At 48.5% G+C, this 23,019-nt stretch overlaps 1 protein-coding gene across 1 annotated transcript; it reads left to right on the top strand.

Moving 5' to 3' along the window:
- The first annotated feature begins 8,258 nt into the window (after nt 1-8,258).
- MYCL (MYCL proto-oncogene, bHLH transcription factor) lies at nt 8,259-16,923 on the top strand. The gene is made up of 2 exons (XM_054999340.1): nt 8,259-8,891; nt 14,340-16,923. The coding sequence occupies exons 1-2, from the start codon at nt 8,468-8,470 to the stop codon at nt 14,906-14,908; spliced, it is 993 nt and encodes a 330-aa protein (XP_054855315.1). The 5' UTR covers nt 8,259-8,467; the 3' UTR covers nt 14,909-16,923.
- Nucleotides 16,924-23,019: the final 6,096 nt, after the last annotated feature.

Genomic DNA, 23,019 nt, shown 5'->3' with positions numbered 1-23,019 from the left:
GCTGTAGCAGGGAGACGACTGGGAGATGTAGTTGTTCCGTGCCGCTAGTGCCGCCTCGATCGCTATAGATGACGCTGGAGAGAACTATAACTCCCAGCATGCTTAGGCGGAGGCACGCGTTTTCCGTCGCGTCTTCTCGCGCCCCCTCCTGCTCGCGCCCCACCTCACTCGCTGGTCCTCTCGTTCTCGAGAGCTGTGCTGGAAGCTGATGGGAAATGTAGTCATTTCGTGGCCGCCGCGGATGTCAGCTTTTATGGGATGACACGGAACAGGACTACAACTCCCAGAAATGGCTGGCGAGAGCGACGTGCTCCTGAGGATTTGGGGATGGAATTAGGGCTGCTAGATCACGTTTGCAGTAGCTTGGGGGGTGGAGCTTAGAGAGGGGTGGGGTTTGGAAAAGGGAGGGAGCTCGCCGGGGTAGTGTAGAAAAGTCCACCCGCTAAAGCAGCCATTTTCTTCAGGGAAATTGATCTCTGCTATCTGGCGATCAGTTGTACCTCTGGGAGATCTTCAGTTACCAAAGCAAAGAGAAAGCCAGGGGTAACAGACCACTAAGCAAGAAAGGGAACACACACACCCTGCCGAGGAGTAATTACTCAATGTAGAATAACACTACTTGTAGAGAGTTTCTAGGAGTTCTCTCAGCCCCTCCCACCTCACAGGGTGTTTTGTTGTGCGGATAATAACATACTTTGTAAACCGCTCTGAGTGGGCATTAAGTTGTCCTGAAGGGAGGTATATAAATCGAATGTTATTGTTGTTGTTATTACTTAATTGCATATAAATTCAAAGTACAAAGTGCAATAAATAGGTGCAGTACAAAAAGTGAGATTAATATACTATTAATATACACAATAAATCATAGATATCACGTCCAAGATGCAAAACTAAATCCACGCATTCCCCAAGAATCTGGGCTTCAAAAACAACGGTCACAGAAGTGACGTCATCATGCAGCACCGGGAGAACACGCATAGCACGCACGTGGATGGCCGGGCAAGGGTGGCACCGGCAACCCTAGATCCAGGATATCTTCCAAAGTGTATTTCGATATCAAAGGTGTTCTGGAGTAAGAGTTCTTGTCCTTTCTGTCTTGGTTATGTTATTGGAAAATACCCTCTATGAGCTATAGTCAGATATATATTGAGAAACTGGCACAATTTACAAATAAAATTTATTTTCTCCTTTGGAAGGGGTAAAACCATTTTTTTTTTCAAAGAGGCTTGAATCTCTGTGCAATTAAACATGTTGCATAATATGTTATCTCAATGATTTTTACATAGAAGTAAGTTTACTATTATCACCATATCATCTCTTTATTATATCTTTAATGTTTAGTAGTTCAAGAAATGCCTGGGGCAGGTAATGAACTCCATTGCTTCTCTCTCTGTTGTGCTGGGAGGTGCATAGAAACGGGGGCTTATAACAAAGGTGAAAAAAAAACCACGATTCATTGTTGGTCTTTCTGTGCAGTCCCACATGGGATTGTGCATGTGCAGGCCTGCCAATTTGTAGGTTCTATAGCTAAAATTCCTCTAGGGGGCGTCTGCCCCTTCCCAGCGTGCATGTACGGCTTGTTTCCCGCCAAAACAGCCTGCTCTCTGGGAGGAACAATGCTCCTGTCATCTTTTGTTGCCTGTTGGAGAGGTTCTCTGCAACCTTCCTCCTTCAATTTCGTTCTTCACTTGGGAAGAAAAAGAGAAAAATGGTCAAAATGACTGGAAAAGGGTACTCAGCGCCAGGGCCGGTGCCAGGGTTTCTGGTGCCTGAGGCCAGATACCTGTCCCCACGTTGCACACATGCGTGCAACCAGACTGCGTGATGACATCACTGTGCATGATGTCATCGTGCAGGGCATGCCGCTGCAAGCCAGCTGCCCCATTGGCATGGCAGGCAGCTGGGATGGCGCGAGGGTGGCCTCCCAGCCCTCCCGCTCAGTTGCCCCGCATTGCCCCGGCCACCTGCCGCGCCTGGCTGGCCTGCAGCTGTGTGCTGGTAGCGGTAGCAGCAGTACAGGGCAACTGAGTGGGAGGGCTGGGAGGCTGCCTGCTCAGCTGCGCCGCACTGCCATCGCCAGCACACGTTCCTGGCCAGGCACAGTATCTGTGGGCCAGGTGCAGCATGCGGCTGGGGCAGCGCATGTGTGTCCTCCCAGCCCTCCCGCTCAGTTGCTCCGCATGCCACCCCGGCTGCCTGGCCTGCAGCTGCTGTGCCCAGCCGAGAGTGCGTGTTGGTGGCGGCGGCGGCAGCGTGGAGCAGCTGGGCGGGAGGGCTGAGAGGCTGCAGCAGCTCAGCTGCGGGCCAGGCACAGCAGGTGGCCGGGGTGGCATGCAGGCGGCTTCCCAGCCCTCTCGCTCAGCCGCCAGCGCTACCACCACCAGCTCCGGGGCGTGCGCCCCCGCCCCCAGTCAGTGCTCAAGGTGGCTGCCGGCACCACCTTCGTGGACGCGCCGGCCCTGCTTAGTGCAGTACCAAGATGACAAGAACTGATGGGCACTTGCTGTGTCTTGTCTGTTTCAGAGAGGGGCATAACATTAACCTGTGTAAACATTGCCAGAGCTTCACCCCTAAATCCAGAGCCGAGAGAGCTACCAGGCCCAAAGCCATTTTATGGGAACAGGCACTGTCGGTTGCAACTAGCCCTTCTGCTAAATCAGCCAAATCCTCTGGTCTAGCAGAGCTCACCGATTGATTGGCTCTGACAGCTCTTGCACCTTGGGAGACACTGGGCCACTCAGCTCCAACCACAGAGCCTTGGATCGGGAAACATCATTCGAGCTCGAGTGCACCAAGCTCATCGGATCTGTCACGGAGCCAACTCTCCGATTGAGGCAGTCTGAGCCCTTTGGACCCGGCTTCAAACACTCCAAGCCATTGAGTTTCAACTGCAGCTTGGATCTGACAGTGTTCTGAATCTAGAGAGCCATGGGATGTGACAGTTTTAACTCTATTGGTGAAACCTGCTATGGCGGACCAAGACACGCTTTTAGCTCAGTAGGGTGTGGATCCGAAGTAACGGAAGGTTACAGACCCTCCAGAACCAGTCACCAAATTGCAACACTATGTTTAAAGAAAATTAAAGATTAAGAGGTTTGAGCACAGACTTCAACTAGTTGCACATCTCAAACTAGTTTTTAATCTAACAGTGCCACCCTGAGGGCAAGAGCTGGAAAGGCCTGGAGCTTAAAAATTATAGTCAAATGTTACTTGTTAACCAAACACCTTACGCACCTGAACCCCTAACACAGGGTTTAAAAAGGCAGAAAGCTGTAAGGAAGGATCAAGATGGGTAGATGTGTTTGTCTGTAGCAGTTGAAAAGAGCAAAAGTCTAGTAGCACCTATAGAAAAGAGTCCAGTAGCACCTTTAAGACCAACCAACTTTACTGTAGCATAAGCTTTCGAGCATCACAGTTCTCGAGGGAAAACTCCCATTTCTGGATACCTTGGTCATCCGCAAAGCAAACTTTCAGTTAGGTCACAAGGTCTACAGGAAACCAACTCACACTGATCGGTACTTACACAAAAACTCCAATCACCACCCCCGACAGAAAAGAGGCATAATGAAAACATTAGTGGATCGTGCAAGACGGATATGTGAGCCGCACTTTCTCAATGAGGAAATTAATCATCTAAACCACGCACTTCAGACAAATGGCTACTCCAGAAATGAAATCCGAAGAGCAATCAAACCCAGGATGAATCAAACAGCCAAGGAAAAACAGTCTCCTACCGGAAAAGTGTTTTTGCCATATATCAAAGGAATTACTGATCAGATGGGAAAGCTTATGAAAAAGCATAACCTTCAAGCAGTATTCAGACCCACCCGAAAAATACAACAGATGCTACGATCAGCAAAAGACAGTAGAGACCCCCTCACCTCTGCAGGAGTATACCGTATACCCTGCAGCTGTGGACAAGTTTACATCGGGACCACAAAGCGTAGCATCCAGACAAGAATAAAAGAACATGAAAGACACTGCAGACTTGGACAACCTGAAAAATCAGCAGTGGCTGAACATAGCCTAACTCAAACAGGGCACAGTATCTTATTCCAGGACACCAAAATACTGGACAACACTTCCAACTACTTTGTCAGACTGCACAGGGAAGCCATTGAAATTCACAAGCATAAGCAAAACTTCAACAGGAAAGAAGAAACCTTAAGAATGAACAGAGCATGGTTTCCAGTTCTGAAAAACACCAGGCTAACAAAACACTCTATACTCAACAATAGCCCTGCAGAGAAGATTAGCACATCAAGCACCAATCCATATGCAAAAGAACCTCCTCAGGATACAGTGAAGCCTCCCGCCATTAGCATTCCACACCCTGGGAAACTCTTACAGGATGACTCAGCTCAACCCCACCCCTCCTGAGTAGATACAAATGACCTGCCAACATCTTTTCCACACTGTGACACTGAGAGATCTCTGTCTTTTGGTGCTACACCTCTGAAGATGCCAGCCACAGCTGCTGGCGAAACGTCAGGAACTACAATGCCAAGACCACGGCAATACAGCCCGGAAAACCCACAACAACAATCACAGTTCTCTTCGCCAGATGCATGGAGGGTAAGAAGAAACTGGTCAGATACATAGGTGGAGAGGGGAGGGGGGAGTAGATGCAATCAGTGGCTTCTGATAATGGGATCAGTTGGCTTCTGATAATGAAATCAGTTACTTCTGATAATGAGATAACCATTCATAGTCTCTATTCAATCCAAGCCTGACTGAATCAAATTTACATATGAATTCCAATTCAGCAGCTTCCCGTTGGATTCTGTTTTTGAAAGGCTTCTGTTGAACTACAGTGACCTTTAAGTCCTTGATGGAATGTCCTGGTAGATTGAAGTGTTCTCCCACTGGTTTCTGGATGTTGCCATTTTTAATGTCAGATTTGCGTCCATTTATTCTTTTGCACAGAGGTTGGCTGGTTTGTCCAATGTACAGAGCAGATGACATTGTTGGCACATGAGGGTATATATCACATTGGAGGATGAGCCGTTGTAAGAGCCAGAGACAGTGTAGTTAACGCCATTGGGTCCTGTAATTGTATTTCCTGGGCAGAGTTGGCATCTGGGTTTGTTGCAGAGTCTGGTACCTGTGTTGGTGACTCTGCTAGTTGATTCATGGTTGTAAGTGAGAAGTTGTTTAAGGTTGAGAGGCTGTCTATAGGCAAGAAGAGGTCTTCCACCCAGGGCTTGTGAGAGAGAGGCATCATTTTCCAGGATGGATTGTAGATCACTGATGATACATTGGATGGGTTTGAGCTGGGAACTATAGGTAACAACCACTGGTGTTCTGTTGTTAGTTCCTTTAGGTTTGTCCTGGAGCAGGCTGTTTCTGGGTACTAGTCTAGCCCTTTCAGTTTGTTTCCTCACTTCATTTGGTGGGTACTGTAGCCCTAAAAATGCTTGTTGTACATCTCTGAAGTGGGAGTCCCGATTAAGAGCATTGGAGCAGATACGACTGTAACGTAAGGCTTGTCTGTAGACAATAAGCCAAGTGGTATGTTTAGGGTGATAGCTGGAGGCATGTAGATATGAGTATCGGTCGGTGGGTTTCCGGTATAAGGTGGTATTTATCTGTCCATTATGTAGTTGTACAGTGGTGTCCAAGAAGTGTACCTGTTGTGTATAGTGGTCCAGGCTCAGGTTGATAGTAGGGTGAAAGTTGTTGAAGTCCTGATGAAATCTCTCAAGGGCTTCCTTCCCATGGGTTCAAATGATGAAGATGTCACCCAAGAATCTTAAGTACAGGAGTGGTTTCAGTGGATGGGAGCTGAGGAAGCATTGCTCCAAGTCCACCATGAATATGTTCCCCCCATGGAGTTTTGCACATATAGGTGGGGGCACCCCAACATCCAAAGGACATGGGTATATCAGCACATGTCGGAGTGCTGTCCTGTTCTACCAAGCAAGGGGGCATCAGTGGTATCCTTCTCCGTGCTGGGTGTATGTCAGCAGAGTTGTAGGCTCCGGTGATGCAAAAGACCTCTAGACTATCCAGTGCCATCACTATCCCCTCTGCAGTTGGTTGCTATACATTATTTCTACACTGCAGAGGAAGCAAGAGAAATGCTGAGTTGGAGAATACTCCGCTTTCGGGGGGTCTCAGGATGGTGTTGTCTGTCATCTGTGTAGTGTAAGGTGCTGGCATCAAGTTTCAGCTGATTTATGGCAAAGCAGAGGTGGTTTGCTATTGCTCGCCTCTGGATAGCGACCCCAGACTTCCTTGATGGTCTCACATCCAAGTACTAACCAGAGCCAACCCTGCTTAGCTTCTGAAAGCTGCCAAGACAGGGCTAGCCTGGGCTGTGTAGGGTAGGGCAATCTGCTCTTTATCCAGCTATAAAAAGGCATCTAGACATAGCTGAAAGTGATAGGCTTACTCTTTCCATGTTACTCCATCAAGAATGGGCTGGCGTCACTCAGAACACATGAGGGCACTTTTCATTCATCTTCCTCCAATGCGAATTCACCTTCAGGACTTCCTTTCAGTCTGGATCAATTCCCAAGAATCCCGACTCTGTCTTGAGATCTTGGCGCCCTCAAAAATGTGGAGACTAGGGCATTTGCTGAAGGGGATTGGATCTTGATAGATGGTGCCAATTCCATGCACACAGGTCTGCTCTGTTGCTGTACCTAGAAACGTGACCAATAGAGTTGTGATAGTGCAGCACCTTCTTCCTCACCAAGCCAGATTATCTAGGATTTATTCCTGGATTAGGCAGTTTTCAAATTAGTGATCTGGCTTTCATCAGAAGAACTTCATAACCCCAAAGGTCTGCTCATATGGCACCAAGAGTTCCCTTGCACATGCACTGCAGCTGAGTCACCAGTTGATGGCAGTGTTTGATAGCAAGTTATGAATTCAATTAGACAAACTACACTTTGACACTGAAGGAAGAGGCAAATCATACCAACAATAAACCTAGATCTTTATTAGGATCCACAAAGGCTTTATTAGGATCCACAAAGGCTTGGTTTAAACATGACACCAGGTGAGGCAAGGCTCTCTCCTGTGGAGCTTTACACCCACACAGAATCTCATTTAAACTGGGCTGCATTGCATGGGTTTCTTTGCCTGCATCCAGATTTAATGGCGCCCACGTAAGGTCAGCCTTGGTTAATAATTGGATGAGGGACCTTAAAGGAAGACCAGGGTTGCTATGCAGAGGAAGGCAATGGCAAACCACCTCTGTTAGTTTATTGACTGGAAAAGCCCAGCAGGGGTCACCATAGTGACACAAAGTGGCTTACAATGTTCTCCCTGTCTTTTTTATCTTCACAACAACCCTGTAAGGTAGGTTAGGCAGAGAGTGTATGACTGGCCCATGGTCACCCTGTGAGCTTCCATGGCAGAGTAGAGATTCGAACCTGGGCCTCCTTGATCCTAATCCAACTCTCTAACCACTATGCAACACTGCCTCTTAATTCTGCTAGGAGTGGTTCCAAAGACTACAGTGGCATATTCAATATGCTTCAAAATCTCCAGTCCCTCTGCAGAGGAAAGTCTTTGATGGTCCCTTTGAAAAGAGGAAGAACTGAAGCCTGTCTAGAGAGTCTTGCCTAACACATTCACAATCAATCCAGGGAAGAGGTGAAATGCCGACCTGGGGTGGGTATGGCCACAATTTATGCACAATCCACTAGACATCAAAGTGGGGTTCTTTTATTTCTGATATGGAGATAGCCTTTACATTTTAACCTCCCCACCCTGGAAGAAACACTAGTTTGTGCTGTATCCCAGAGGGCGCAATTGTCACATTACACAAAACTCTGTGCCCCCTAAGACTTCAAAAACTTACACGCTCACATCTATGAAATTTATTTCACTCTAAGTGATGTGCCGGCATAGATATCTTTCTCTCTGTGACCAGGACAAAAACTGAACTGTCTTAATTGGAACCAAAAGGACAGAGGGCCCCTGAGCGTATGCTGAGTGCTGCTTTGCTCTGACCACTCCCTTACCACGCTCAGTCCCGGTTCATCCGGCGTTTAGGCAAGACCGAACCCTGGTACCATCTGGACTGCCCATTTTTCCAGTTCCCGGCTCCACCTGGCCGCCCTCCGCCACCAGGTGCCCGCGCTAGTTCTGGGCAATGCCTGGGTGAACCGAGCTAAGAGCGAGTCCCCGCCCAGTTTGCAAATCTAACATCCCTGATTGGTTCGGTTCCTGGTGGGGCGGGACATGGGACTCCAGGCGCGGTATAAGGCGGCGCTCAAACAATGCGTTCTCCGATCCCGGTTGGGTCGCTTTGCAAAAGGGTTCGACGGCGCGCACGGGAGCCGGAGAAAGACGCGGGTGTAGGGGAGGCGGGGGCGCTGCTGCAGCAGTCCGGAGCGAAGGGTTCCGCCGCCGCGGGGAGCGCCCCGTTCCCACGAGACGCCTGGCCACAAGACGCTTTGCCTGGCACGTGGGAAGGAGGGCGAGTGGCCAGGTGCCCGGCGCGGGGGCGGCCATGGAGCTGGACCCTCCCCACCAGCCCTACTTCTTCGAGGCCGACTGGCAGGCCGAGGACTTCCACCGCTCCAGCGCGCCCAGCGAGGACATCTGGAAAAAGTTCGAGCTGGTGCCCGCGCCGCCCCTGCTGCTTGCCGCCGGCTCGGCCCGCGAGGAGGCGGACCACCTGCTGGAGCCCGGCGGGCTGCTGGGCAACCTGAGCGCCTTCGTCCTGCGCGACTGCATGTGGAGCGGCCTCTCGGCCCGGGAGCGCCTGGGCAAAGCGCTGGCGGAGAAGCGGGCCGGCCCTGCCGCCAAGCCCTCCTTCGGCCCGGACCTGGGGCTGGGCGGCGAGTGCGTGGACCCCGCCGCAGTCTTCCCCTGCCCCTTGGCCGACGGCAAGGGGCCGGCCTCGTCCTGCTCGGACAGCCCGAGCGAGTCGGGTAAGGCGGAGCCCGGGCGGGGCGGGGGCTGGCCGCGGGGCAGGGTCGCGCAGCCTTGCGAATGCCGGGCGCCGCCGCCGCCGCGGCGTGTGCACGCATGTCGCTCCGGGTGGGGAAGGCACCTGCCCGGGCCGCGATGGGGGCGAGGACTTCTCGGCACATCAGCTGGGCGCTGCTGCCCATCCTGCATTGAGTTGGGTTGCCAGCTCTGGGTGGGAAGTTCCTGCAGGTTGGCGGGGTGGAGCCGCTGGAAAGCAGCAACCTCCGCCGGGTATAATGCCACACAGTCTACATTTCAAAGTAGCCACTTTCTACAGGGGACCTGATCTTTGTTGCCTGGAGATCAGCTGTGATTCCGGGATATCTCCGGCCACCGCCTGGAGGTTGGCAAGCCAGCCTGAGACTTGTGCGGGGCTTCGCTTGCATGCGCCCGCCCCGCCCGCCTTTCCTCGCTGGCTGGCTGGCTCGCTTGCACAACTTTTTGAGCCCAGCCCTGCCGCTTCCTTCTCGAAGCTCTGCAGACCGGGAGCCAGACCGGTTTTCGAACCTTTCCCCCAGCCTGTGGACATCGAGGTGGAAGAGCTCTTGCAGTGGATCAGAAAGGAGCACTTCCTTCTCTGATGTAGGAACCAAGGAGGCCTTTGTTTGACAATAACAGGAAACCCAGGCTTTGGTGTCTGGAGGTGGGAAAGTATTGGCTTATGTACCTTGCAGAATTTTCTCTCTCTTGGAGCCTGGAGGGGTGTCCTTGTGCCTCTTAATACATTAGAACTCCTTTGGGGTTTCAATTGGGAAGGTGCCTGCTGTCTTAGGGTATATGTGCCTTATAAAATGTCACTTCATTTCCTCAGACTCAAGCTTTGTCCCTTCCCTACAGTAAATAACAGTGTTCCTTGTTGGATCTGTAAAGCTTCAGTTGAGTAGGACTAGCAAGAAGTGGCTAGCAGGACTCCGCTGCCCCCAGCTTGCTCTAGTGTATTGCATTGCTCTTCCGGAAGATGGGGCAGCTACATGATGTAACACGTGGCTGAAATCCCAGGTGCCCAGTTGTCAGGGCTCCTAGGAATCTGTTGTGTTTACATTCCTGCTTGAAGGAAATCAGTGGAGCTTCATAAATTAGAAATATTATGAACTTTGAACCCTTTATTGCAAAAGTCTGAGAGCATGCTGGGAGGGGGGCAGCAATGTTGCCCCTTCTATTAAGGATAATGTGTGAATGGTGAGGCTTGGATGGGAGACTTTCTGGCTCACAGCTCAGTCTCTTGTTTTAAATAAATAAGTGGGGGGGGGGGTGGAGAGAATGAAGCATTTGGTGTCTGAGCCTATTTGTACCAAATGTCCAAAGACATGAACTGTAGAAAAAGATACCAGCCAGGTGTCTGCTTCTAGCAAGTGCCCAGGGAAGGGGATTTTCCTCTACTTTCCCCCCCAAAACCAGAAATTCTCATCCTTTGTAATCTACATTTCCCTTCCTGTAAATGGATGTACCTCCCTGGCTTGGAAACGATGGAGAAAGTGTGCACAAACCATTTGCCCAGCATAGGGATTGTGATGCATACAAATGACCTCCTTGTGCTTTGTTTGTGCGCTTAAATAGAAAATACTGGATTGTTTCTTAAAATTATTATTGGGAGTAGATCCTCAGTTTGAACTAAAATCTGTAGTGGAAGGAGTTGGGTAAGAAACACCTATAGTAAGGTAAACTGAACTGCTTACGTGTTGCGTGAGATGCACAAATTCTGTGAGGGAGCCAAGGAGGACGGTTTATTGCTTGAAATTTGATGCAACCTTGAAATGGGCGCCTGGCATGAACAGTTGGGTTGAGTCACTGGGTGAGTAGTGGCTGCATGTGACTCACTGCCAAGATTGCTTCTCAGCTCTAGCCCTGTTCAAATTGGGTATAAGGTTTAATTACATTAAGCGATAGGCAGATCTTACAGAGGCTTAATCTCGGTTAGGCAAAGGGGGTGGAGACTGTTATTGATTCACTTTAATCATGCCTCTCTGTTGACCTGGACGTTACCCCCATCAGTTTCTTCCTCAGAAGCTGTTTTCAGCCAACCCTGTGGGCTCCCCTGAGACAAAAAGCAACAGATGCAAACAATAAGCCATGGGGGGAGGGAGTTGGTCATGGATGCTCAATGACTGATTAGAGTCCAAGCCAATAAGGGATGGAGAGAAGGTAGCGGCAAGATTCCAAGCCCTGCCCTGGCCACTTTCCAGCATGCTTGGAGGAAGAAAGGCCTGCAAGCTGAGATTTTTTTATTATTATTAATGGGGAAATAATATTATGCACACAATGGGAGTTTAGAAGGAGGAAATTGCAGCATGCAAAACAAGTGGTAACTGTTCAACGTAGCTTGTGTGTGGACATACGTGGCAGGAAGAAGTATTGGGTGAGGTAGGCAATATTCCAAGGTAGGCAAGGGACCTGTGATTCTGAATTACTGGGAAGATGAGGAGGGCATTTGAGCTGATGTAACTTGTCTCTGCATGCCAGCCTGCCCCTGTCAGCATGCATCTTCCAGCAACTGCTAAAGATACCAGACTCAAGGCACAAGGTAGAGTCTGAATAAGAGTTCAGGTGAAGCTTCTGTTGGGTTCAGCGACTATTGCATTTGTGACCTGTTCAGAGCTGTAGTACACTGCTGTGTGGAGTTCATGTCTCAGTTCTGGTGAGCTGACTGAAACAAGACCATTTTTTTTCTTTCATGGCTGAAAAGCTTCATTTCTCACAGCTGATGTAGGTGCAGTCGTTCTTGAAGATACAGCATGATTGCTTCATGCTCCGCTTCAGCCTATCCTGCATTTCTTTGTACTGATGGGGGGGTTGCTTTTAAAAATGGGCTCTCCCCAAGCGGTTTCTTAGAAGAGTGTGGAGGGAGATGCTCTTCTGTTGCAGAATGATCCTCTCTGTAAGGTCAAGAATCCTAAGGAAAACTGCAGTATCCCAGCATCTTCAAGCAGGTAGTTTTAATATTCATCTAGTAGCAAACTACCACCCTCCGTGCAACTGTGCTAAGCTGTATCAGTTCCCAGGGGCAAGTGAGGTGAGAACCATTAATAGACCAACAATTGTAAGATGCTGGAACTCCATTCTCAAATTGCACAAGCTTTTCAGCAGGTCACAGCGCAAGTTGAGAACATTCCCCATCTTAAACAGTACTCCTATAAGGGAGCCTCCCGGTTTTTCTTGATAGCCAATGCTGGTTTGTCTGCCTTCTGTCACCCAAAGTGTACTGTTACTTCTGAAAGCCTGATAAATCCAACAACCAGCTGCTTGCCGAAACTGAGGAATGGGCCCTTCACTTTGATTTCTGCTGAATGATGAGTTTGTGGTCTGCTGTTCGTGGTTTGTGGTCTGCTGTGATAACCTTTCCCCTTAAAACTCTTTTCTTCCTCTTTGCAAGAGCCTTGCTAGTTCATCCAAAGCATGAGCATTGGCTGATGGATGCCCTTTGAGGCTTACTTGAGCCTTGTGCGCAAATGCCTTGAAGGTAACCCTCTTTCTTTGCATGCTGGGTGGGGCTGTGTGGAGCCCCTTTCTCCCAGTCCCTGGCTGAATGGGGGAAGGCACTTGGGTTGGACAGGATTTACTGCTTATGAAAAGTAGCCGTCTCTGAAGTGTAAAGTAAACCCGCCCGGGACAAAGGCAGCTCTCTGCCTATGCCCATTTCATTTACAATTCCAGTGGGTGATGAAAGAGCTTGGAGGGCAGGAGTGGAAGAAAGAGCTTTTGGAGTGAAAACTTTGTTCGGCCTGGTGGGGATTGTCTCTCTTTTCCTCTCTTCCCCCTTTGCTTTGTTGAGAGAGGTGGGAACGCAGACATGTCCTGCGGGGAGAGCTGCCCTGGGGAGAAGCCTTCCCTTACTAGGTTTATGCCATCCTGAACGAGCTGGAACTCAGGGGCCCCTTTTAAGTCTCCTTGAAATGGAAGTTCTTGCCGTCCATCTTCCTCACACCCCCTCCCCCCCCCCAAGTCAGGTAGGAGTCCTGTTTGTTCTGGAAACTGTTCCAGGACCAATACAGCCTTCTCAGAAATGTGATCCACCTCCCTTTCAAGGAGTACAATCCCTTAAGAATCCCATCTTTGTCCTCACAAGGCCATTGTGCAGTTCCCCAAATCATGGGTGAGAAGCAGCATCCTGTCCCTTGGCTAGTTCTCCATCTCCTAGGCTGCTTAAAAAATGACCAGCCTGTTGCCCACTGCTGCTGACCCATAACACAGTCAGAAGCTGCCTTTCTCTCTTTTGAGTGTTGACCTGAGCATGAGGGCAGCCGGCAAAGGGCACAAGCCCATAAAGCGTGTACACTGCCTTGACTTTTTTAATACACTTCCCCTCCCCCCTCTCCATGAATCACTGCCACTCAGGGCTTCTCTGCAGTTCATAAAACATCCCTGCCTGCATGCCTGCTCACAATTTTTACCTGTCACAGGCAGGCAGTTACTTTCCACGTGCCTTGTGCAAACATGTCTGCAGTTCCACCCTGCATTCTACCGCCTCCCCATCATGCAGGAACAGAGGCAGTACCCCTGGGCAGGGAGGACGTGGGCAGTGAGGACAGGCATTTTCTTTGCTTACTAACTGCTTAGTATGTTTTCAGGGGCTATTTATTTCCTTTATTGATATCATGCCTTTCTCCTCAGTGGTGACCCAATGCGGTTCTGTTTTATCCTCTTCACCAGATCTATGGAATAGGTTAGGCTAAAAGTGTGTGACTGGCCCAAGGTCACCCAGCGAGCTTCCATGGCAGAATGGGGATTTGAGGCTGGGCTTACCAGTTCATAGTCCAACTCTCTAACCACTAGGCAACACTGGTTCTCTCTATACCAAGAAGATTCGCCATCGATGCCCTCTCTGAGTAACGTGAATGTCTTAATGTGCTGTGAAACCACATAGGAAGTAAAAGAGAATTTGATGAGGGGGAGACTCATACAGGCATAACATTTTAGAATACAAAATTTGCCCTCCTTCCCCCCTCCCATATCCACTGTTGGCTTTATATGCTGTTTGCCTCTCTTTAATCTAGGCCAGGCATGCATGAGGCCTTTCAGAGAGGAGAAGTGCCTCAGGATGTGAGTATACACTGAGGCCAGTTGTCTCAAAGGGGTCCTTCAAGTACCAGACGTAGCTACCTGAAATCTGAGGCCCGCCCCAAACACAATAGATATTACTGGGACCTTTCAAGCAATCTCATTCTCTACCCCAGCTCACTGGCTCTGTGTACTTCTTTCTATTGCGGGCCCTAAATTGAGCAGTTTTTTAAAGGAGAACCAAAGCTGTGCGCCAGCATTGCTCTGTGGTATTCCAATCTCTTCCCATTTGACTTCAGTTAATCCAACAATGTCTTTCCCCCATCACCTGCCAAGCAGTGTGGTGCCAACTGCCAATCTGTTGGTTCCAGAGTTGTGATGGCTTGTTCTGTGTTCTTTTGTCTCATGTACAGAAGGGGAAGAAATTGATGTTGTGACTGTAGAAAAGAGGCAGTCGCTGGGAGTGAGGAAGCCGGTCACCATCACAGTGCGAGCAGATCCCTCGGACCCATGCACGAAATGTTTCCACATCTCGATCCACCAGCAGCAACACAACTACGCTGCCCGCTCCCCTCCAGAGGCCAACTCCCAAGGGGAGGCCTTGGCAAAGGACACCCTGGAGGAGGAAGAGGATGGTGTTAGCCCAAGGTCCCCAGGGCAAGTGGTGGAGAGTTTCTCCCCCCACTCTTTCCTGAGCGCTCCCAGTTCAGACAGTGAGGATATAACAAAGCGGAAAAACCACAACTACTTGGAGCGCAAGCGACGCAATGACCTGCGTTCGCGTTTTCTGGCACTGAAGGACCAGGTGCCTGACCTTGCCAACTGCTCCAAAACCCCCAAAGTGGTCATCTTGAGCAAAGCGGCGGAGTATCTGCAGTCCCTCATCAGCACAGAGCAGCGAATGGCAGCAGAGAAGAAGTGTCTGAAGCTGCGGCAGCATCAGCTACTGAAACAGATTTCGCACCTCAGGGGAGCGCATTAGTTGCCAAGAACTCTGGTTGTGGGCCCTTTCTGCACTGCCGCTCCCAAAATGCATTGCAGCTGATGCACCCATGGGGCTTGCATTCCAGAAAATCTTATTCTGTCTCCTTTTTCTGCCCCATCCATTCATGTGTGGCGTCATTCATATGGGGCTGCTGGCGTATCTCTCCCAGCAAATGGAGGAGGTATGATCCGTCTAGACTCTTGCAAGACCAAGGTGAGGGGTGGGAGTTTGTAAGTGGTTGCCCTTGTAGTTCCCAGGGTGAGATGCTGGCTTCTGTACAGCCCAGAGCTCCCTGCTGTCTTGCTGAAAACTGACCAGGAGTGCCTCCTCTGCCATGCTTTCAAACAAACCGTGTTGCAATAGAACAAAATGTGTTTAATATCTTTGTTTCGGACCAAACAGATCGACATTAAAACGTGCAAGCTTTGAAGCTCACCGGAGCTCTTCGTCGGGCTGGATGTTACAAAATTTTGAAAAGATGGAGCGGTAGGAAGAAGATGGAGAGTCTTGTGTCAACATTTCTAAGCCTAGCTGTTAACAGAGGAATGCAGGATCCAGCCCCTCAGGGTCTTCTGTTTGCACATTCCTTCTCCCCCCAGCCCAACTATTTCCACGTGGCATTCTTCCCTGCTAGTGCTCTCTCTTTGATTTGGTTAGAGGTGACCTTCAAGGGAGATCCTATATTGTAAGAGAGGAATGTCAAAGCTGCAGTTTCCAGAGAAGGCTTGAATTTCCTGGGTTTTGCCTGAGTTCCAGATACCAGCTAGACAGAAGCTGTGACTGATATCCTCCCCAAGACTGGAATTAGGACTCCTGCTGCCAGAGGAGAAACACAAAGTAGGGCATGATCCTTCAGGGACCAACTCTTGCACGGTTCTTATTCATTACGAAGGGGCGTGAGCAAGAGTTCTTCCTGTCAGACTGGGCCCTGTTTTCCAAGCTGTTTTGCATTAGACTCTGCTACACCTTAATGGTAGCCCAAATCTGCAACCTTTAGGGGGTAGGTCAGTTTTCAAAGATTGCTGAAAGCATGACCTCTTTCTTCATAGAACTGCGCTGTTTTCACTGGAAATGCACTGAGATCACCTTGGAATCAATTTACCTCATACTTTCCCACTTCTTACTACACACAGTAGCTTGACCTAGATTTTGTATATTGGAGAATCCATTGTTGTAACTGCCTATTTCTTTATACTGGGTGGCTTTTTTAATATACTGTATTTTTGTACAACTTTTTTTTAGAAGTTATTTTATAAAAATACTCCACACATTTAAAAAAAAAATGAAATTCACTGGTTTCCTCTGAAAGCCAGGGGAGGAGAATGCTGCCTGCCTGCTTATCACCCCTCCAGATAATCCCAGGTATTTCTGTTTATGGCATTTAACATCAGCTTTCAGTGGGAATTCTTCTCCTGGCTGATCCCCGCTTCCAGACACCAATAGTGAGAACAGCAGAGAGCTTGTAGGGTTCTTTTATTGGAGGGGGGGGTGCTGTTTGAGATTCTTTTCCAAAGGTGATGGAGGAGGGCACTCTGTCACTTCAAGTGTTGCCTAAAGAAAAGTTTCTCCTACAGAAGGTGTGACTTTGAATCTCTGGCTAATGGGATCCCCCTCCTACTCCCTACTTTCTTTCTAAACAAAAGGCTACATGGAAATTTTTTCAGGGTGTGTATGTGAGGGGGTGGTTAGGCCCCTGGCATGAAAGAAGGGACTGATAAAAAGTGTTGCTCTGCCAGTCTTTGTTGCTGTGGCTGGGGTCAGACCTGCCATTCACACACACCCCCTTTATGCAAATTCTCCCCACCCATCCGCCTTTGTGTTCTGGGAGGAAAAGGCAGGGCTGAGGTGATGGATGGCCCTTTATCTTTGCTGGGAAGACATGCTCAGCCTCCACTGGTTTCCCAGAAAGGCATTCTCAGGCATCCCTTGACTGGCCTACTTTAAGTTGTAAGGCTCTGCAGTCAGATTTAGCACTTTCTTCGTTACCTCAGGCTTCGTAAATAAAGGAGTTGTAAAAGACAACATTTTGTCTCTTTCTTAACCCTTTTCCCAATCTGGGGATGGGGGAGTCGGCGTCCCAGAACATTCTCATTTCCATTGAAAAGAGTCCAGTAGCACCTTTAAGACTAACCAATTTTATTGTAGCATAAGCTTTTGAGAATCAAGTTCTCTTCGTCAGATGCATGATCATGCATCTGACGAGAACTTGATTCTCGAAAGCTTATGCTACAATAAAATTGGTTAGTCTTAAAGGTGCTACTGGACTCTTTTTGATTTTGCGACCACAGACTAACACAGCTAACTCCTCTGCATCATTTCCATTGAAGTGACCTGAATACCCGGGGGCAACAAATCTTTGCCAGAAGCAGGTGACCTCTCCAGGGGTCAGGGGTTTTGTGGGAGGGCAGCAGCCCCACACTCCACAGTTAAACAGACTGGCCTGGACACAGCCAGTGGAGCATGTGAGAAATTTGCCTGTTGAAGGGTTCTTTATTTCTCCTGCATTGTGAGTATGCTCAGCTAGTTTTATTTTCAAGGTGCTGATGTGGGAAATGCAAAAAAAAAGTTTAAGTGGTATATTGTTGAAGGCTTTCATGGCCAGAGAACGATGGTTGTTGTGGATTTTCCGGGCTGTATAGCCGTGGTCTTGGCACTGTAGTTCCTGATGTTTCACCAGCAGCTGTGACTGACATCTTCAGAGGTGTAGCACCAAAAGACACAGATCTGACTTTTGGTGCTACACCTCTGAAGATGCCAGTCACAGCTGCTGGCAAAACGGTTGGAACTACAATGTCAAGACCACAGCTATACAGCCCGGAAAATCCACAAGAAGTTTAAGTGGTGTTTATGAAAATATTAAAATATGCCTAGTTTACTTTTCCATCTGAATAACCCATAGTATAGCTTTAGCTTAGGCCTGACTTAAACTCTCAGGCAGAAGTCAGCACCATAGTGAAACCCGGCCTTGCTCTTCAAAGTATCATGTAGATAATGCCCAATAATAAATGGTAGCAAATTCCTCTAAAAATGAGAAGGCCAAGCATTTTGGAATTAGGTGAAGAGGCCAAATGAGGAGCTTCTGTTCCTCTCTGTCTTAAGCTAATTCAGCAATAAGCTGCAAAAATTCCATCTTCGTGTTTTGCAGCGCTAGAAGGGTTGGCCGGCATGCATGATGACCAAGCAGATGGGGAAATTCTTGTTTAATGGGGTTAAGGGGAAGCTGGGAGGCAGCGGAGGTCATGTTGCAAAATGAAGTATGTAGGTCAGGTGTCTCCAGACTTTTAATAACTGGAAGACAGCGTTAGGATATACAAATGTGTTCTTCTACTGAGACAGACTCCTGGGTCCAGTATTGTCTGTGCTGACAAACAGGATCTTCCCAGACTTTTAGTCACAGCCCTTCTTGGCTACTGAAGACCCTGTAATTAGAGATGCTGTGGATTTAAACCTGAAACCTGTGTGCACTACCACTGAATTATAGTTCCTTCTCCAAAGTATAGTTTGCTTGCCAAAGCCGCGTGTGCCCTGAGGGACTTCTCGTACCCAAAACAAGACTCATACCTGCAGTCCTGTCTTGTGCACCACATACCATACATTCATGGAGGGAAGGATCTCCACAACTGCTGAATGGAACCTCCCCTTACAGGGGCAGTATATCAGACATCGGGGCAAGCAACAGGAGAAGGCACTCGATTTTATGGGTATCTGATGGGGAATTGTTGGAAACCAAATGCTGGATGAGATGGGGCTTGACTAGATCAAGCAAGGTAATTTCTTAATAAGACAGACTGCCGCAGGGTAGCTGCATGAGTCTGCAGCAACAAAACAGTCTAGTGTTCACCTTAAGGTTTACAGATTCACCCATCTGTTGCTACAGCACACCAAGGCTAGGGGATCTCCAGCAGGTGAGATGATGGTAGCGTGCCATACCATTTTCCTTGGCACAGTGGCTCCTGTGCTGTATCCCAAGAGCACAAGCATCATCATACCAGGACAGGTTGGAGGAGAGCTTCAGGAGTTTTTGGATCTGGAATGGTAACATCATTATTCACTTCAGCAAAGGAGTGCCTGCTCACTCCGCTCTCCAGCCCGTAAGTCCTTGGACTTCTGATACTTAATGGTAGGTTGAATATCGATCTAGTAGTTCTGGCGCCTTCGGAAAGTGGCAGCAATATCTGATGAAGCAACAGCAAGAGCATCGTTTTTTTGGTACGCTGTTACAAATCAAATTTTGGCTGCGTACCCTGCCTTACTTCCCAGTGGAGGTCCAAAGCAACTTGCATCATTCTTCTGTACTCCACTTTATGCTCACAACAACCCTGTGAGGTAGGTTAAATTAAGAGTATGTGACTGGCCTAAGGGCACACACCAAAGTTGCATGGCAGAGGAGGGATATGATCCTGGGTCTCCCAAAATCCCAACCCAAAACTCATAATCACGATACCACATTGGCTCTGATGGATCAGGAATCTGTTAAATCTCCTTTCCACCTTCCCTGCTCTTGTTGCCTGCGCCTTCCAGGTTTCTCCTAACTAAACCTTTGCTTCCTTTGCATATACCACAGGGATTTTCTGGTGCTAATCTGGGTCAAGATGTTCCCATTCCCTTCAATTTTGGTACTGCCAGTCCTACCAGCAACCTGAAACTTGTGACCAATTTTGAGACTCCTAGCTTTATTTTCTGATGAATTATCGCTGCCATAGAGGACCTTTTGGAGATAATGCGGTCCAGGATGTTGCAGTTCTCTTCATCTCTAGCACTGCAACTCCCACAATAATTCTGGAGTTGGTGGCCAATTTTCAAAGTCCTAACTTTATTTTCTGATGAGTTATGCCTGTCACAAACAAAAATCCTTCAGTTCCATTGAAAACAGCATAGGGGTGGGTTTCCAGACCTAATGTGGGCCTGAAGGATCCGATTCCCTTCGTATCTGGCAACTCCTATGGTCATCTTGAAGCAGGTGGCCAAATCTGAGGCTCCTAGGTTTATTTTTTGATGAGATATATCTGCCATGGGCAGACAGATGGACAAATGCCTCCTTTTATTACAGATTTTACTTTGCCTTTCTGCCTAGTGGGGACCCTAGAGCAGTTTACATTGTCCTCTTCCATTTTATCATGACCTGGAGCTCCTTATGGCCCTGGTCCCTGTGCCAGCAGACTCCTTCCAACGGTTGATGCTGTGCTGTGCAGGCATATGGTGTTGGTACTGAGCCTGCTCCAATTGTGAGCCACATGCAGGAGGTTACTATGGGTGTGTGCATTGTTGCTGTTGCCTCTCTGGGGAACAAGAGCTACTGCCACTACACACACACACACACCTTCCCCTGTGGGACTGGCTTTGTTACCAGAGGCAACTGGGGCTGCCTGGTGGCAGTGGATGCCACCTCAGGGATCAGAAGGTTGCATGCCATGCCTGGCTCCCTAACTTCTAGGTGTGTGCCTGAAAATGATCCAGGATGGGGTTGCGTAGTCAGGATCCTGGGGAAAGGTCCTGTAGATCAAGAATTACTTGCAATTTGGAATGTGGTAATGTTCAATGCTCAAGTGTAGATTCTCCCTGGTGCTCTCAGGCCCCACTAGGCCTCAGCTCACACATCTTTTAGGAGTAAACTTTATGCAGGACATTATTTTCATTCATGGCAGCCGCTCCTCAATGTAGAAGAGCAAGACGTGGATATGAGCTTTCCAGAGTCAAAGCTCACACCAACTAGATTTCCAGGTGTGTCTTTAAGGTGCTACTGGACCCACATCTTGCTCTTCTTCTACAGACCAACACAGCTATTGCCTCAAATGTATGTACTGAAAGCACAGAAGGGGCTTTACTTTAGTCCCTTACGCCCGAGCAAGCAAGGAGAACCAGATCTATAGACAACCTATGCAGAGTGTCTGGCCATGCACACCCTTTAGCTCTCCCCACCAGTTGTTTGCCAACACAGTCACAGGTAGATGCTGCATTTTTCAGCCCTTGGGCTGAAACAATTTCCTTTTTCTATGCCAGAACGTTTCTCGTTTTCCTTGGAAGAGGGGCAAGTTTATTTATTTATTTATTTTATCATATTTGTATTCCGCCCTCCCCGCAAGCAGGCTCAGGGCAGATAACAGCATTAAAACATTTAAAACATTCCATATAAAACATTTAAAAGCATTAAATGTTAGCCTTCCTATTCAGAGCACATGTGAACATACATAAAGCGGCCTTATTCTGAGCCCAGCATTGTCTACTGTGTCAAGTAGAGAGACCCAACTTTTCCAGCTGGGCTTCCTAGGATCTTTTAAATGGTGGGTATTGACTGAGGGACCTTCAGTCTGCACAGTAGGTGCGCAATGTGAAGCTAAGCCCTGCTGCAAACAAACAGGAAATGACCTCTGTTCACTTCCTTCTCCACTGGACAATTTGGCTACACTCCTAAGGACATTTTCATGGAAGTAAGCTTTACTGAATCAAATGGGACTTACTTCTGAGTAGGCCTGCTTAAGATCACTCCCTTTGGCTGTTAATAGAGCAACAGTTTCATCAGAAGTCCTGTTTCTAAGCCAATCTCTTCCTGTGGGCATAGAGCCTTCCCCAACGTTGTCCCAAAGCATCCTTTGGATATTTTAAAAAAAGCCTACTCCATAACATGCACAGCTTTACAATTTTGCTAAGGAAGCCTGCCCCCCCCCCCCGCCCTGGTAGCACAAGCCTTTTAAAAACAAAACAAAAACCTGGGTGAGCCAAAGCATCATATATTTTTCATATTGTTTTGCTATAGGACAACAGGGAGGCAAGTCCGTGCCTGGGTTAGTAAATTTTCGCTGCTAGCTCCAGCGAGGCCGCTATAATCCTATCTCCTCCAATAACATCCCTTGCTTTTGAACAGGGACCCCTGTTGCCATGGTGAGAGATGTGTGTTGCTAGGAGAAAAGCTATCTCCCCTCCTTCTGTTGCCATGGCAGAAAATCACAGAACCTCTTCTGTTACCTTGGCAATAGTTTCCATCACCCTGGCAACTGTCTCCCCATCTTTTTTTCTTCCTGAATTTTCTGTTGCTACAGTAACAGTTCCTTTCTACTGGTCTTTGATGGCCCAGTTAATCTCTTCAACCTCTCCCAAGGGCATCTGGTGCCATGTACAATTCTCCCGCTTCCAATATTGTTGCCATGTGAATCCCTCTCCTCACTTCTCCCCATCAAACTTCTTTCCAATTGTTGCATGCCAATCAGTTTCAGCCCACCCCGCAAGAATCATAGGAAGACCAAGTGCGGCGTGTGTGTACGATGCACAAGATGTACTAGGAGCCATTATTTTTGCCATTAAAAAAACAGGTTCTTGGGCCTGCGATGGAATGCAGTCCAAGTGACAAGGGACCAGGGCCTGCAAAGAATTTCCTCATCATGGCTGAATGGCTTTGTGGTTTGTTTTCAGAGGTGCCAAACCTCTTTTCTTCAAAGCTTTACTGGCCTTGCAAAGCCACAATTCAACTCTGCTCCTAACCAATCCAACCTCAGCTCTTCAGGTCAAGTGAAATGCAGGGCAGTTGTCTTCCTACCAGCTTTTTCCCAGCCAAAGGGGCAGGAAAGTGTTCACTATTGCCTTTGGAAAGGGCAACCAAAGCAGGTGAGGTTTGGATGGGGCCCCCATATCTTGGAGCACAAGGTTCATGCTTTTTGCCTCTCCCCACCTTCAGGTTAACCCACACCCTTCCAGTCCAAGTTATTTCATATGAGCCTTTTTAGGACAAAGAACTAAGTATTACTACATTTCATGCTGGCTATGATGATAGAATCAAGGTAAAGTTCCAGTTGCAAGAAGGTATAGCACAAGGGGGATTTTTGAGGAGTCATCATTTCAGACCTTTAAAAGAAAGAAAAAAAGGACGGTTTCGAGGCTTTGCTCCCCAGTGTCAAGTGGGCCATGGCCTTTGGAGGGGGCGGGATTGAGAGAGAGAGAGAGTCCCAAGGCCACAAAGTGGAGTCAGAGCTTGAAGTGTGGGCTTGCGGGTCCAGATCTACATGATGTTGCTTGCAAACACACACACGTGTCCGGGGTCGCTCGCTTTTAGCAGCGCTGGGCATTTCTCAGCAATTGCAGATCCCTTCTTCGCTATAGGAACCACGGCCTCTCCT

Source organism: Eublepharis macularius, chromosome 15, assembly GCF_028583425.1.
Source record: "Eublepharis macularius isolate TG4126 chromosome 15, MPM_Emac_v1.0, whole genome shotgun sequence".
NCBI lineage: Eukaryota > Metazoa > Chordata > Lepidosauria > Squamata > Eublepharidae > Eublepharis > Eublepharis macularius.
The sequence above is the reverse complement of the archived record's forward strand: the minus strand, read 5'-3'. Positions and strand labels throughout refer to the sequence as shown.